General features: G+C 40.5%; 1 protein-coding gene across 3 annotated transcripts in view; it reads right to left on the bottom strand.

Annotated features, from left to right (window-relative positions):
* The window catches only part of magi3b (membrane associated guanylate kinase, WW and PDZ domain containing 3b), a 193,281-nt gene extending 185,146 nt beyond the window's left edge, over window positions 1-8,135 (bottom strand). For all 3 annotated transcript variants that reach the window (XM_034083232.1, XM_034083233.1, XM_034083234.1), the window contains exon 1: window positions 7,255-8,135. In XM_034083232.1, coding sequence (XP_033939123.1) covers window positions 7,255-7,561 — 307 coding nt within the window. In that variant the 5' untranslated portion in view covers window positions 7,562-8,135. The remainder of the gene's footprint in view (window positions 1-7,254) is intronic.
* Window positions 8,136-13,199: the final 5,064 nt, after the last annotated feature.

The following is a 13,199-nucleotide window of genomic DNA, read 5'->3' as shown; positions in this document are numbered from 1 at the left end:
GGTCCTTTAGGCTCTTCCATACACAGAAGGTGCACATTAGAGCTGTGGAGTTTCAATAAATACAGCAGCAGACGACTGCCTGATGCAATATTTTGCTTATATTTCATAAAAGTCTTGGCCAAGTTTCCTTTTATATTCCACACTGTAAATTATGAATGAGGCACCTGAGAATATACTACCACCATCCATACCATCCATTGCGTGTACGGTAATAACTTGAACTACTTTTTTTTATTTATCCAAGGGATGCCTGGCCTAGAAAGCAGTTTTAGAGAACCTACAGTAACATGCAGACTAGTGTTGCACGGTGTACCGATACTTGAAAGGTACCGCGATACCCTGCCGTTAAAAACGGTACGGTTCCTCCGTTTCTTTAGTATCGGTACTTTAAGAATGACGGGGAAAAGTACTCCTGTGAAAAAGCGCCGTTTTAATAAGAGCCGTGTGTGTTCAGCGCTCTGCTTCCACTCCCTGCACTGCAGCCGTGCCTGCAGTCCCCGCTCCTCTCAAGCACGCTCTAAGTCCCTCCCCTCTCTCTCGTGCACGCGGCCACGCGCTAGCTGCCAGTGAGAAAACAAGAAGCATGGCCGCTGCGCCTCGGCTTGTTGACAAAAAAGACGCCAGAAGTCTGTGAACGGGCCGTTCAGGTGTTCAGAGCAGAGCTCCCTGTCGGAGCAGCAGAGCGTGATGTGCACTGAAAAGTGTTTCTGTCGCAATATTATCGTTGAGCAAACGTAACTAGCAAACTAGCATCACTATCTGCTAACGTTAGCTTTAGCCTTCGTTTTCTATTCGTTTTTTTCATAGGCTATAACGGAGGTGGTATAAGTATATATCTTGTACTTGAGTAAAAGTAGAAGTACCCAGGTCTTGTACTTGAGTTAAAGTAGAAGTACCAGAATGTAGGAACAATCCTGCAATCAAAATGTTCCTCAAATAAAAGTACAAAAGTATTATCATCAAAATATAGTTAAAGTAGTGACAGTAAAAGTAGAAGTACTCAGGTCTTGTACTAGAAGCACCAGAGTGTAGGAATACTCTGTTACAGTAAAAGTACTGCATTCAAAATGTTCCTCAAGTAAAAGTATTAAAGTAGCGACAGTAAAAGTAGTCATGGTGCAGATTGGTCCATTTCAGAATAATATATATGATATGTTTATAATGATTGATCATGAAAGTGTTCTCAAAGCTGGTGAAGGTGCAGCTAGTCTGAATGACTTTGTAGACTGCAGGGTAGCTGATGAAGGTGCAGCTAGTCTGAAGTACTTTGTAGACTGCAGGGTAGCTGGTGGAGGTGCAGCTAGTCTGAAGTACTTTGTAGACTGCAGGGTAGCTGGTGAAGGTGCAGCTAGTTTGAAGTACTTTGTAGACTGCAGGGTAGCTGGTGGAGGTGCAGCTAGTTTGAAGTACTTTGGAGACTGCAGGGTAGCTGGTGGATTTACTCCAGGTGGAACTAAAGTCTGATTCAACACTTGATTAGATTTCACATCATTCATCTGTGAAGTAACAAAAAGGGATTAAATACATGTAGTGGAGGAAAGTACACCATGTACCTCTGAACTGTAGTGGAGTAGAAGTACACCATGTACCTCTGAACTGTTGTGCAGTAGAAGTACACCATTATTTCTGAACTGTAGTGGATTAGAAGTACAAAGTAGCAAAATAAACATTGAAATACTTAAATAAAGTACAAGTATCTCAAAATTGTACCCAAGTAGTACTTGAGTTTATGAACTTAGTTACTTTACACCAGTGGCTATACAGATAGAAAGACTAAGCCTTGCACAGAGGCATGAAAATACATTTTCAAAATGCTCAACAGTGCTGCCAGAATGATAAACTGACTGCTACACAATTAAAATAAATGCTTTTATATATATTTATATTAGATGTGACTCTTTGGCGTTTCTGTTATTATTAACCTGCTGCTTTAGTTGTTCTGACTGCTAAAATCATCTGTTATTCCTAATTTTAAAGCCGATATTCCGTGTTTCCCTTTTTTTAAGAAAAGTATCGAAAAAGAATCGGAATCGCAATTCTTGACTTGGTATCGGTATCGAAACCAAAATGTTGGTATCGTGACAACACTAATGCAGACTGGGCCGCGGTGCAATTAAAATCACAAAAGAGGCACAAACTATAAGAACCAAGCCGTCTATAATCCAATAGCAAAACAGCAGGATCAGTTCCCAAACATAAACCAATCTTAGCAAAACCAAACCTATCCGGCATCGTATTGAGTCTGCATGAAAAACAGTCATAATCACTTCAAATGTACTTGAAAAAAGGCTTAAATTATTAAGAGTTATGTGCCATGATATGAGCAGCGTACGTGAACGCACCCCTCTCCATCCAGCTGAAACATCTCGAAGGCACGAACCGAACAGATGTCTTCAGTCATTCGACCACTCTCCTGGCTGCTGGGTTCTAACTCTCACCATCAATCCTCATTCTTTTGCAGCCGACTACAAATCTTTTTACAGTGACAAAAGCATCGCCTGTCAAGAGGATGATTTCACTGAGAGGCACTTCCTGATATGAGAGGTGCATTAATGAGATTAACCCACACACTATTGCAGTTTCATTCAAGGTCTTTGGGACTCATGTCAATCTGCTTTCTTCTTTATTGGCATGATCAGCAGGTAATAGAAAATATGGTGATGTGTGAGCAGAAGCTGACAACCCAAATTATAAACTAGAGCAATGTTGTTTTCAATTTCTATTTTACTACAGCATTCAAGGTAATTAAGAATCTGCCTCTTTAACTATAGCTTACGGAAACAGATGCATGATGCCATCCTGACTGAATACACTCTAATTATCACATCAACAATTATCAAAAATTACTATTAACTCCCAACCTAACCAACTCCTAACCCTTGGAGTCTGGAGAGGCCTTAAAAACCATCTCTGGCTACAAAGAGCCAGACTCCCAGGTCAGGGGGGACCACCAGTGGGCAAACGACCTGAATATCTTCTTCAACAGATTTGATCAGTCATGCGCCTCCCCCCGACCCATTCCCCCTTGCTGCACCCCCCATTGTCCCCACTGCCTGGAAATGGCCCCGTTACCTCTCCCACCTCTACTCAGCCCCCGGCCATCAGCTCACAGACACTTCTCACATCAACCCCGGTTCTTCTCCACCCGCTGACGACACCTTGTCCCTCACAACCTGCAGGTGAGGAGGGAGCTGCAGAAGTGTAAGGCGAGGAAGGCGGCGGGTCCAGATGGCATCAGCTCGAGGCTCCTCAAATCCTGTGCAGATGAGCTGTGTGGGATTGTGGAGCTTCTGTTCTGGTGTGGCCTGCTGGGGCAGCAGCATCTCGGCTGCTGACAGGAAGAGACTGAACAGACTGGTAAGGAAGGCCATCCCTGTCCTGGGGAGTCCTCGCTCTGGACACTGTGGAGGTGGTGGGAGACAGGAGAATGGCAGCCAAGCTGTCCTCCCTGCTGGACAATGTGTCCCACCCCCTCCAGGACACCCTGTCCTCACTGTGCAGCTCCTTCAGCGACAGGCTGCTGCACCCCTGCGGTCTCACGGAGAGATACCGCAGGTCCTTCCTTCCTGCAGCGGTCAGACTTTACAACCAGCACTGCCCCTATAGACCCTCCTACACACACCACAACACAGACTATAACACCCCTTGCTGCTAAATACAAACCAACTTTGTGCAATATGTGCTATATATGCAATATATATATGCCATTAATAACTGTAATGTATACCTGGTCGCTAAATCAATATATATATATATATATATATATATGCCGTTAATAACTGTGTAATTTCTGCTAAACCCTTGTTACTGTTACAAGGTGTATCTTGTATTTTGTAAATTGTGTAACTTGCTGCTGTTAAATACCGTCAAACTATGTGCAATATGTGCAATATATACTTTATAAACATATGCCATCTTTAATAACTGTAATATATACCGGGCTGCTAAATCCTAAGAACTGCTACAGGATTTGATTTGTAGATTTGATTTGTTTTTGATAGTTATGTAACTTTTTATCTTTTTTTAGCATATTGTTTATTATATTATAACTTAGTACTTTTTTAGCATATTGTTTATTATATTATAACTTAGTACTTTTTGTAACGCATGTAAGATATGCAACACTAAGCTGTCTGTGGCTCTTTCCTGCTGGAACGCTGCAAATGTCCCCTCTGTGGGACTAATAAAGGTATTCTGATTCTGATTCTGAATAAAATGCTGTTATCTCAACAACCCCGAAGGTGTTTGAGTTTATTAATTATTTACAATTGTATTTAAATAAACCTGCAATCTGGTGACTGGTTAGATTTCATGATCATATTACAACAACAAAAACCTAGCTGTCTGACTGAGACACAAACAGCTATGACTCTGCAGAGCAACGCATTTAAAAAGAGAGCTTGTACACATGCGCTTCCACATTCACATAGCAAGTTGAAATCATCAAATGAAAGCGTGCTTCTGCTTCACTCGCTGCACTGTGTTACTGCACTGAGGAATTATTCATTTGATGTTCGAGACATCATCCATTCAGCTGCAGATACATGGCTACAGGTTGCATGTATGTTTAGATTGCACCGTGATTGAAGCAGCAAACATATAGGAGGCACAGCAGAAAAAAGGAATTCTGGGATGCCATTCAGGAAGCTTTGCATCACGCATCTTTTTTCCTCCGATTCTTAGCTGGGGGTACGCGCACAAATAGATTCCTGTACCGAGCACAGAGCCGGGCTTTTAATAGAGGCATCTCTCAGCTTAATCAAAGATAACATGGAAATGAGCGCCTCACAGTACATTGTGAAGTCTTGGTGTAGGTGTGAACCTCCTCCTTTCCAACAGTAAAAAGGAATCTACGTGAGGATGTATGCATGTGAGAGAAGCCTCTTGGCGGCCCTTGGGGAGTATATATGATGCGCCAGAAGCAGAAAGTGAGTGCTGTGTTCAACTCTTTCAGTTTAGATCAATGACTCAGATAGATAATAGCCTCCATCGAGACTTGTATCTTGCATCCTGTCTCCCTATCGACGCCTCAAATCCCCATGTCTGGTGTTTGCACCCTCTCTATACAGAAACAACTGAGATGTTGACTTTAATTAAATGCATTGTGTCAACAGATTTCGCATTACTGTAATAATAATATTAAGTTTAAATAACGGTTCAACTTAATATTGCTTTTAACTAATCTTATACAGTTATGTGAAATGTGGTGTCATAATACATTTAATTAAAGTCAACGTTTCAGTCTTTTTAGTACAACCTCTTCTGCTCCTCCCAGATGTCAGCAGCAGGAGCAAAGCACCAGCACCAGAGGGCAAGGCAGGCGGAGCACAAGAGGATCTTGTGAAGAGTGCAGGGGGGGGGGGGGACATCTGGTAGACCCAGAGAGGCTGTCCGTCGCTGCCGGGGCGCCGTCATGTCAATCGCAGATTCCTGGGCTTCCTGGTAACAGCTGATCCTCCAGGCCCACTGCCTCCATCAGGCTGTAGCAAATCCACTCGCCAACTCAATTATGCAAGAGGTGTGAATTAAACATGAGGCTTCCACACAGGGATGTATACACACACAGCGCAGACGTACACATATATATGTACACAATATGTAATCATACAATATAACAACCGCATCTGTATGCTAGCGCCAGGGGGGAGTTGTGAGGCAAACAGACCCATGCAAAGCTGATCCACGTTGGTTGTAACATTACATACGGCAGGAAATAGGCCAATCAGGTAAGAGTGACAGAGAAGGGAAAAGGTGATGAGGTTTTTTGCCATCTCTGCCACCTATTAGTTCCCTGTGAGATTTAAAGAGGGAAAAAAGGAGCCTTGTGTGGGAGTTAAGCCTGGAGCCAAAGGCAGAGCCGATTTTTCTCCCCATCTCTTTTTGTCTCTCCCTCTTTGGGTTTCTCTTTCCCTGCCCTTTATTAATCATCCTTGGTTATCCGGGCGGGCGGGCGGGCGGACACACACACACACACACACACACACACACACACACACACACACACACACACACACACACACACACACACACACACACACACACACACACACACACACACACACACACACACACACACACACACACACACACACACACACACACACACACACACACACACACACACACACACACACACACACACACACACACACACACACACACACACACACACACACACACACACACACACACACACACACACACACACACACACACACACACACCTCTTGTTTGCATATAAAATGTCAAAATCAACACAATGTTTATTAAGAAAATACAGGAAACTCCTAGAAAAAGACCACAAACACAATAAGTAGGCGTGTGCACATCTGATCTTCAGGGATCCTGGCCTGAGGTGGGACTATCAGCTGCTGCTGTAACCTTTGCACTCAGATGTTGTTTAGACATTCCAGCTCCTGCATACAAGCAATGTAAGGCCATCTCCATCACCAGTAAACGGAACCAGCTGCTTCAGACCTTCGCAGCTATTGGACATTATTATCAGAGTGTTTGGATGTTGCAGCCAGCATCTTTGGAGAGCTAGATGCAGAAGGACAAGGGGCTGCAATTCTGGCTGGTGTGGCCAACGGGCAGCGGAATAACAGAGGAAGTAATTAGGCCTTCTTTTTATGCATGTAAGTGCACTTAGTCTGGAAGGCTCCAACTGGGCTACATGCCATTATTACCATTATCACTACTCGATCTCCCTGAGAAGGCGGTGAGAGAATGGGCCAATTAGATGGCATGGGACCGAAGGAGGTTTACAGTAGCAGTCATTGATATCATCTATGGGAAGTGTACAGGAATTTCTATTTAGTTTCAATGCACATTAAAGAGCACTTAAGACCATCATGAACATGTGCCAGATTTAGCCAGAGGCACATTTTCCTCTGCAGTCCCTGCAGGTGGACAACAGATCACATGGATGGAGCTTAACTCACTGTATTTACCTTTTGATCAGATTTGGAAATGGTTTAGTGAACTTAATCTGGCATGGATGGGTTGATATACCATAAGGAGACAAATACACCTAGGTTATAGAGGAAGGAGCATGTAAGAGTGGATTTGAATACTAATAAAGGATGCGTTTCCTCAGGTGATCACAGATTGGATATTTTTGTGTATGATTAAGAGGATTGTAGTGTTTGGTGGGTGCCACCGCCACATATCACAACGTTAATTTTACAAACAGGTGGGGCTCAGGTGACACAGCAGCAGGAGGAAGCGTTTGTAAAAAGAAAGCAGGAGACGCACCTGGTTTGACCGTCTTCAGGCGGATCGGCTCCCGAAAGTGGCGGATGACAGCCAGGGTGTCGCGGTTTGTAAGTCCACTGACGGGCGTCCCGTTCACCTCCAGCAAAACGTCCCCGTAGTAGGGCAGCTTCCCGACGTGACACACCAGCACGTCCAGCTTCATCTGGCCCAGGTATGGGAACTGGCCCAGCTCTGCTCCACCCAGAACCTCCACCACGGTGCCAAAGTCCCCCAGGTTCCCCCATGACACCGCGCACTCCACCACTTTACCGGACCAGTGTTTCTTCTTCTTCAGTGTTCTGGACATGGTTACTCCCTTTCACGAACAACTAAACGGTCTAACAGTGTCTTCGGTTCGCTGCTGTTAAATGAAGGCGAAGTGACGCGGCCTAATAAACCTTCCTGAGATATTCTCCAGAGCTTCTGCTGAGGGGGATTTCATCTCCCTGACATTTAGGACACTGCTTTTCAACCCGAGTGTGTTGTCATCCCACGGTGTCCGTACAGATGTCTGGGAAGCAATAATTCCAAGCGCTCCTTGTGCGTAAAACTGCAGAGTTGATGGCGTCTAGATGCTTTTTAAAAGGGAATAGTTCATGCCATGCTCTCCGTCGCTACTCTGGAAGCATATCCGCATCTCCAGATAAGCCTCCAGACGCTAAGTCGTTAAAACTAAATGTAAACAGAGAGGATTTTACTCACTCGGCGGTGGATTGTGTCGCTGAAATGTAGTGCGTCAACGAGAAATCCCTCGGCAGGCTGAAAATAGACGGGAGGCAGCGATCACCGGTTGGCGGTTTATGCTGTTGAGATCCAGCCCACGGTGACTGAGCCGTGAGACATCCGCGAGGTGCGTTTGTCTGCTACAGGTTTGAACACACCTGGCACCGCCAGCAGAGAGGCTGCCAAGCTCCGAAACGCCCCTTTTACGCTTAGCAGCAGCAGCGGTGTGGAGGAGACGCTCGTGCTGGCTGGCTCCATCCTCTGGTGTGTTGTGGTACTAAATTAAAAAACATATTGTTTGGGCCCAGGAATGTTCACAAAAATAAATACAATCTGGAGATGTTGTTTTCCATTTAGCTGTAAAAAAAAAAAATACAAGAAAACAAAGACTACACCACCGAATATGTACGTAGTTCGAATTATTATTATTACTGGCTGCCTTCTTAGTTTGACAATTGTAATACTGCAACAAGAATCTGTAAGTTACTCTGTGAAATATATGTTTTGACCACTGTTTACATGTCACACTTAATTTATTTTATAAATAAGATTTCAAAGTAGAAATGTACCCGGATTTCTACTTTTAAAATTGAAAAAAGTTAAATGATGTCTTTAAAATATTACGTGCATGCCCTATAATAGTGCTTTATTTCTTTGTCTCTATCTTTACTTTTGCTGTAACATTGTACATGTCCCCTCTGTGGGACGAATAAAAGGATTCTGATACTGATTCTGAAATCCAGGCAGATTTACATGAACTACTAAGTAAAAACACGCAGAGCATGACATCCCTAACATTAAGCGTGCAGAACTAATGGCACCTAATTAAGACATCATTTGTACAAAGTGAGGTAACTATATTTGGAGATGTTGATTATAATAAGTGTCTCCCCAGCGCCACCTAGTGACACAGTAAGAAATCAAATAATGTAGTGCTCTGATTCACCCCTCCTCAGCTCTTTGATTTCCCCTTGAATACATATGGAATCACACTTGGTTGCATTCAGCTGCGTTTATCCTTCTATAGGAAGAGGCTTTAATTGATTTACTCAGTAATTATTAGTACACTGTTACCCAAGGCTTTGTTTTCCAAATGTTTGAACAGAACATGCTTAGAATAGCCTGTTCATTAATGGATATTCAGCATACATGTACTGTAGGTACAGTGCAGTGCATCTGACCTTTTACATGAGGCAACATTCCACCTACATATATTCATGGCCTGGGAGCACAGGGTCCACATACATGTACATGACTGTGTGTGTGTTGGTATCAAACTGTTACATAACCAGTGGTGGAAATTACATTTACTATTTTGACATATTTTGACTTTACTTGAGTATTTTAATTTAATGCGACTTCATACTTAAACTCGGCTAAATTTCAGAGACAAATATTGTACTTTTTACTCCACTGCATTTATATAACACTCATAGTTACTAGTTACTTTGTACATCAAAAACATACATGGTATAATGCAGTTCTGTACCACTAATCTATAAAGTATTTCACATATATAAATTGCTCCATTGACAAACTACAATACTGAAATGCTCTTACATGTAGAAAAACAGGATAATATAATACAAATAATAATATAATACTATGAGAATTAAGTACTACTTTTGATACTTGAAGTACAATGACCTGATAATACTTATGTGCTTGCTATTATTCTGAGAGTACTTTTACATATTGTACTTGTACTTTTACATGTTGTACTTTAAGTTTATTTGTGATGCTCATACTTTTGTAGTTTTACTTAAGTCAAATTTAGAAATCAGGACTTTTACTTGCAATGAAATACTCTAAGACCGTAGTATTTGTACTTAAGTAAAGGATCTGAGTACTTCTTCCTACACTGTTATGTAACAGCTCCTTTTTGTCTGATGCTGGTTTCATGATAAATGTAACTGGAGCTTGATGATGCAAAACCGAAGGCGCATGGAAGTTGAGCTTTGGAAGTTAATTAATCTTTGTAAATGTCACTTCATCTCTGGAGATTACCAGCCGTGTTTCACAGCTATTATTCAATAATTTGATTTTTGCAATTACACGCCCAATACAGCATGATATTTGGACAGTTTTAGGCTAGTTGATTCACATGACAGTCTTATGTCAACAACATATAGTCGAGTTAATTGACTATATAGCTTTCAAAAAGGAGACAGTGAACACACCATCTGTAGTATTTATGAAGCTGTTTCTGTTCTCTGGATGTGATGCATGAGAAGTCCGTGTTTAAATACGGACTTGCCACCCTGGACGCCATGCTGAATAATTCATGGCAGTGTAGAAGGATGATTAACAATGCTATCGTGTCTTTGATGGGGAGTGGAGCAGGGATCCAAACAAACTGCACACTTTAAAATGCTGATGCATAGTCAGATCCAACTCTAATGTTTCCCAGGATTCTGCTGGATTTATGTAGGAGGGACTTTGAAAATGAGGCCTTTTTTATGGAAGCCTGTTTGCGCCACAGGAAAAAAAAATCCTGTAAAAATCCTGTAAGTCAATATTGACCTAGCTATCTCAATATATTGACTTAGCTATCTCAATATATTGACTTACTATCTCAATATATTGAGATAGTAAGTCAATATATTGACTTAGCTATCTCAATATATTGAGATAGTAAGTCAATATATTGAGATAGTAAGTCAATATATTGAGATAGCTAAGTCAATATATTGAGATAGTAAGTCAATATATTGAGATAGTAAGTCAATATATTGAGATAGCTAAGTCAATATATTGAGATAGCTAAGTCAATATATTGACTTACTATCTCAATATATTGAGATAGTAAGTCAATATATTGAGATAGCTATCTCAATATATTGAGTTATATATATTTTTTTCTATTTCTACAGAATAAGGCACATAGACATCAATGTTCATCATATAAGCGGTACAACTTCATATTAAGGTACACAAATTCACCATCAACTAGTTGATTAATTAACATGCATATTAGCAGTATATTGGCTGTATTAGTCATTTTAAAACACTTAATAATGCCTTGTTCTACATGAACATATTCTACAACTAATCTGTGTATGTTACACTTGCATGTATGAGATCATTAAGTGCCTTGTAATTTATTATATATAACTTTTTATAGTTTCACTCCGTTTGAATGTCAGTGGACTGCAAACAGTCAATAAAGGAGCATGGCTGCTCATTCCCTGGCTCTCAAAAGAGTTTGACTGGCTGTTTAATCTATGTTCCACACTGAGACAGTACAACACAGAGAGAGAACAGTACACCTATTGTGTAAGAACATACAAGCAGGTCACACAGTATGATCATAAATACATAAACTCTGTTAAAAATAAGTTTTATTAAAAAGTACAGGCTGCATATGTGTTCTCAGCCTTGGAGAAACTTGACATGTTTTGGTATGTCTCTGAACCTCTCTTTAGTGGTTCCATAATGAAACAGATATTTGAATGTGTGCCTACTTTTTTCATGTACTGTTGAGGTTAATTGCAGTAGTTGTGTTCTAATGTATTTACAAAGTGGCAACTTTAGAATAGGCAACCTGTTCAGGTCAATTAGAGTCAAATTACTAGCTTATTTGTTATTACATGTTACTTGTTAGACGCTTTTATCCAAAGCGACTTACATGGAATTTTGGATGAAGTGTCTTCAGGGACACAACGACATGCTGACTGCAGTGGGGTTTGAACCTGTGACCCCCTGATCCCAACACCAAGGCTCTATCCACAACAAGGTTATGAACAAGACTTCACTTTAAAATAGGGAACATGTTCTTAGATAGAAATACCTAATTTTGAGTTATTTAGACATATTGAGCAGAGCATATTAAGACCAAAACTCATGTACAACAACTTCCTTACTTACTTCCGCACTAATTAGAGGGTTATTGAGGAAAAACTCTCAACTAATGGCCTATTACTTGTAGAATATGGTCATGGAGAATAAGGCATTAATAAGTGTTTTATAATGACTAATAAAGACCCAATATACTGCTAATATGCAGGTTAATTAATCAACTAGTTGATGGTGAATTTGTGTACCTTAATATAAAGTTGTACCGCTTATATGATGTACATTGATGTCTATGTGCCTTATTCTGTATTTGACATAATTGTTTCAATAAAAAAATATATAACTCAATATATTGAGATAGTAAGTCAAGACTGGTGATGGACTAACGTTTTTTTGAAGGCCCATATTAGCTGGCTTTGTGTTGGATTGACGTGACTAAATCCAGATTACTGATGGCTTGGCCTTTTCAATCGTTCCATGGTGTGCCCAGAAATCATGCTGTGGCTAAGACCCCTGTGCCTGCAATTACATGTAACCTCAATGACATCCTGCAAGAACATTTTCTCTGTTCTCTTTGAAAAAACCCTACTCAGTAATAACACAACCCATGCCAGAAATCTGAAACAAATGGCTGGATTCATTTTGGACAGAAAGGTAACTTGATAACAATCCCACATTTTGTTATTGTTTTATGAGCAATACTGTATAAACTTGTTACAGCTTATGTGAACATTTCCTGCCTTTTATGATGCTATATATCCAGGCTTGGGGAGTAATGGATTACATATAACGCTTTCACATCAAATCCCCCAACAAAGAGGTATCTGTGTTACATTACATTTTGAAAAAATATGTAATCAGATTACTGATACATTTAAAAAATGTGGGAATCACTAGCAGGATAAGAATGTTACTAAACCAACTAAAAATCAGCAGATTAAAACAAATATATTTTACAAGGCAGTTTTTCCTGTTGATTAAATCACTTTGCAGAGGACACATTAAATAGTTAAAAAATATTGCGTCGTTTTCTCTATACTTCCATTGCATTTTATTGAGGTAATCCAAAAGTAACGGAAAGTAATCAGGTTATATTAGTTCTATAGTTTCAGATTAAGTTACTGATTACATTTAAATACAGGTAAGTAGTAATTGTAACTTAATACGTTTTTAAATGTACCCTCCCAAGCCTGTATATATCATTGTAAAATCAATATCTTTGAGCTTTGGACAAACACTTCAAATGTGTCTCCATGGACTCTGGGTAATTGTGATGAGCTTTTTCCTCTCAAGTGGAAAGCTGACTGATTTTAAATGCCATTTTCTTAATGTCCTTCGTTTTTTGTAAAGCATTTTGAATTGCCTTGTGTTGAAAGGTGCTATATAAATAAACTTGCCTTGCCAAGAAAATAATCAACAGCATATTT

This window comes from Pseudochaenichthys georgianus, chromosome 5, assembly GCF_902827115.2.
Source record: "Pseudochaenichthys georgianus chromosome 5, fPseGeo1.2, whole genome shotgun sequence".
Classification (NCBI taxonomy): domain Eukaryota; kingdom Metazoa; phylum Chordata; class Actinopteri; order Perciformes; family Channichthyidae; genus Pseudochaenichthys; species Pseudochaenichthys georgianus.
This window is presented reverse-complemented; position numbering and strand designations above follow the sequence as displayed.